This window comes from Galeopterus variegatus, unplaced genomic scaffold, assembly GCF_000696425.1.
Source record: "Galeopterus variegatus unplaced genomic scaffold, G_variegatus-3.0.2 Scaffold8806, whole genome shotgun sequence".
NCBI classification, from domain to species: Eukaryota; Metazoa; Chordata; class Mammalia; order Dermoptera; family Cynocephalidae; genus Galeopterus; species Galeopterus variegatus.
Window position 1 is genome coordinate 80,479 of NW_007734917.1, and position 2,541 is coordinate 83,019.

The 2,541-nt window shown below is 47.4% G+C and overlaps 1 protein-coding gene across 1 annotated transcript in view; it reads left to right on the plus strand.

Annotated features, from left to right (window-relative positions):
* LOC103608770 (von Willebrand factor A domain-containing protein 3B-like) overlaps positions 1–812 on the plus strand; it is a 47,120-nt gene extending 46,308 nt beyond the window's left edge. The window contains exon 7 of the mRNA XM_008593167.1: positions 629–812. Coding sequence (XP_008591389.1) covers positions 629–812 — 184 coding nt within the window. The remainder of the gene's footprint in view (positions 1–628) is intronic.
* The last annotated feature ends 1,729 nt before the right edge of the window (positions 813–2,541 follow it).

Below are 2,541 nucleotides of genomic sequence, written 5' to 3' on the forward strand. Positions count from 1 at the left end.
GAGTTAGGTGGGCCCGAAAACTTGCCCACACAGGAATTGTTTTCATCAGTGCTTAAGCTCCGATTCTGGGGAAGTGTGTGTTTGCTGAGTTAAAGTAGGCACACTGGCCAATCCTGCCTGTGTCACCAGCTTCCAACACTCAACCCACAGAGCTGATGGGTGCTGCTGAGGCCCCCCCTTAGACTCCCGGCTTATCTAAACCGTGTTGACGTGATGAAACCCTAGGAACAAAAGCATAAATATAAGCATAGAATATCATTTTCCCAGGATCAAGCAATACCCTTAGCTTGAGCTAACTACCCCGTAATGAAAAGACGACTCGTCAGCTAAAATCCCAAACCATTCGCAAGTCTCTCTCTGTTCTACCTCCCTGTCTTTTGCTTGTGGGTCAGGGAAAAGCAGTGAACATGACTAGGATTAAGATGCTTGGCACCACAGGAGAGCAAATTCACAGTCCTAAGAGAATTAACAGGCATGCGCAAACACCTCTGCAGCAGCCTGAAGCTGAACATCTTTGTGTTTCAGATTCCACGCATTTGCCGAGAGAACAGACTGTGCAGAATTTCCTGCATTTCCCGCCGAGGATGGCATCTGCAGCAGCCTGAAGCTGAACATCTTTGTGTTTCAGATTCCACGCATTTGCCGAGAGAACCGACTGTGCAGAATCTCCTGCATTTCCCGCCGAGGATGGCGACAGTGCGATTACTGGGAATTCAAGGAAACTGAAAGGAAAACAACCTCCAGGTACCTGGAATCCAAAAGAAGCAGTGCAGTTTGTATCCTTAATGACCTCGGGTGATCCACATAGCTAGGGACGACCTGTGTCTTTTGTATTATTAATGTGGGAACAGGACAGAGTTAATGGATATTAATAAACTTGTCAGGCAACCAGGTATAAGTTGCTACCCAGGGAAACAGCCCAAGTGATATGTGTTTACTAATTTGGGAACCTTCCGGAGACACCCTGGGCATGTCAATGCCGGAGCTCTTGGCACGGCAGAGCCGCGCTACTGCCTGGCTTAGCTGGGAGGCTGCAGTGAGGGGCCTGCAGTTTGTGGGGGTTCTGATGTCCTTCCTGTGTTGAGAGCCCTATTTGTGGGTGCAGCGTGTGGGACTGACTTGCTCCTTGCGAGGATCAGAGGCCTCACAGGAACCTTTTGGAGGCTGAATGAACCTCCCCTTTCATTCTAGGAATGTGATCAGAGAGCTTAACAGGCACAGAGAATGCGGTTATAAAATCAGTGCGAAATAGGGCTGTGATTTGGAAAAACAGGAGTAGAAGGTTACTCAGAAAGCCAGGAGATGGGAGTTTCTTTTGGGCTGATGAAACTGCAAAGAGCCAAGGACACCTAATAAACACCACTGAGTGAAGGAGGGAGGGAAGGTCCTGCTGGATCGTTAGGTGCCATGGCCCAGTGGCTGGACAGACGTCTGAGAAAGCCCACGCCCACCTCCACCCTCCTGCTCATTTTTAGTTATGAAACAGATTTCACGCTTCAATATGAGGCAGGACTACTCTCTGGGGAGAGGGGAGAGGCTGCAGCGTTCAGCTGCTTGGAGAGTCCTCTGTTTACATAATGGTACTGTGAAAGCTCCCAGGAGAAGGGTGCCAGGACTGTAAGCAGGAGGCAGTTGCATTACCAGGCTAGACTGTCAGATGCAGAGAGAGACAGGGGATCAGGTCACAAAGCCTGTTCCTGACACTCTGTAGACTCAAATTCTTAATGCCCCAAAGCACAGCAGGGGAGAGGCTCCAGTAGAGCTCACTGGAGGTACTATTTTAGGTAACTGGCACCTTTATTCTGATCACAAAGTGAACATCTCCAGAGAATTTGAGAAAATACCAATTGATAAGCAAGACTGATGATAATCTAAGAAAAAATTCATTCAGGACATATGCCATGCCTACTGACACTAATTTACAAGATTAAGCTGAGTGGGCAATGATTCAGTCAGGGTAGAGAATATGAAATGTCACCAGCTCCCCAAGGCATGCCAGTTACTGTAAATGGGGTTTGATTTTGGTCTCTGTATTCTTTGGCAAGTTAATTGTAAAGGGAAACCTAAACTGCATAGTGTACAGATTCAGCAGCTACCATCTTCCCAGCCCTGTGAAGCATACAAATTAAATTACAGATGAAAACACTTTTCTTTGAATGAAACGCTCAGTAAGGCTTGTCATTCTAAATCCATTTCAGTGATCACATTTTCTGAATTTAGGGAGAGAGTCCCCAATCCTAAATATGCAATCTCATCTCTTCTATCCATCACAATGTCCCAGAAATGACAACATCTCAAAGCCTACCTTTCCCACTCAAGAACGGCCCAGAAATTTTTGACAGACTATTCTGGTTTGAAAATGTGTGGTTTTCAATGTCACCTGGGACTCACAGGCAGTTCCTTAACCTTTCCCTGATCAGTTCCCTTTCCTCGTTACCATGTACGTGGTGCTGTCTGAAGGCCCCTTCCCCTTTGGGTTTCCGTGAACCTCTGGAGGAGGAGGCCTGCCCTTCCATTCCCATTACCCTCTGGGAGCCTCTG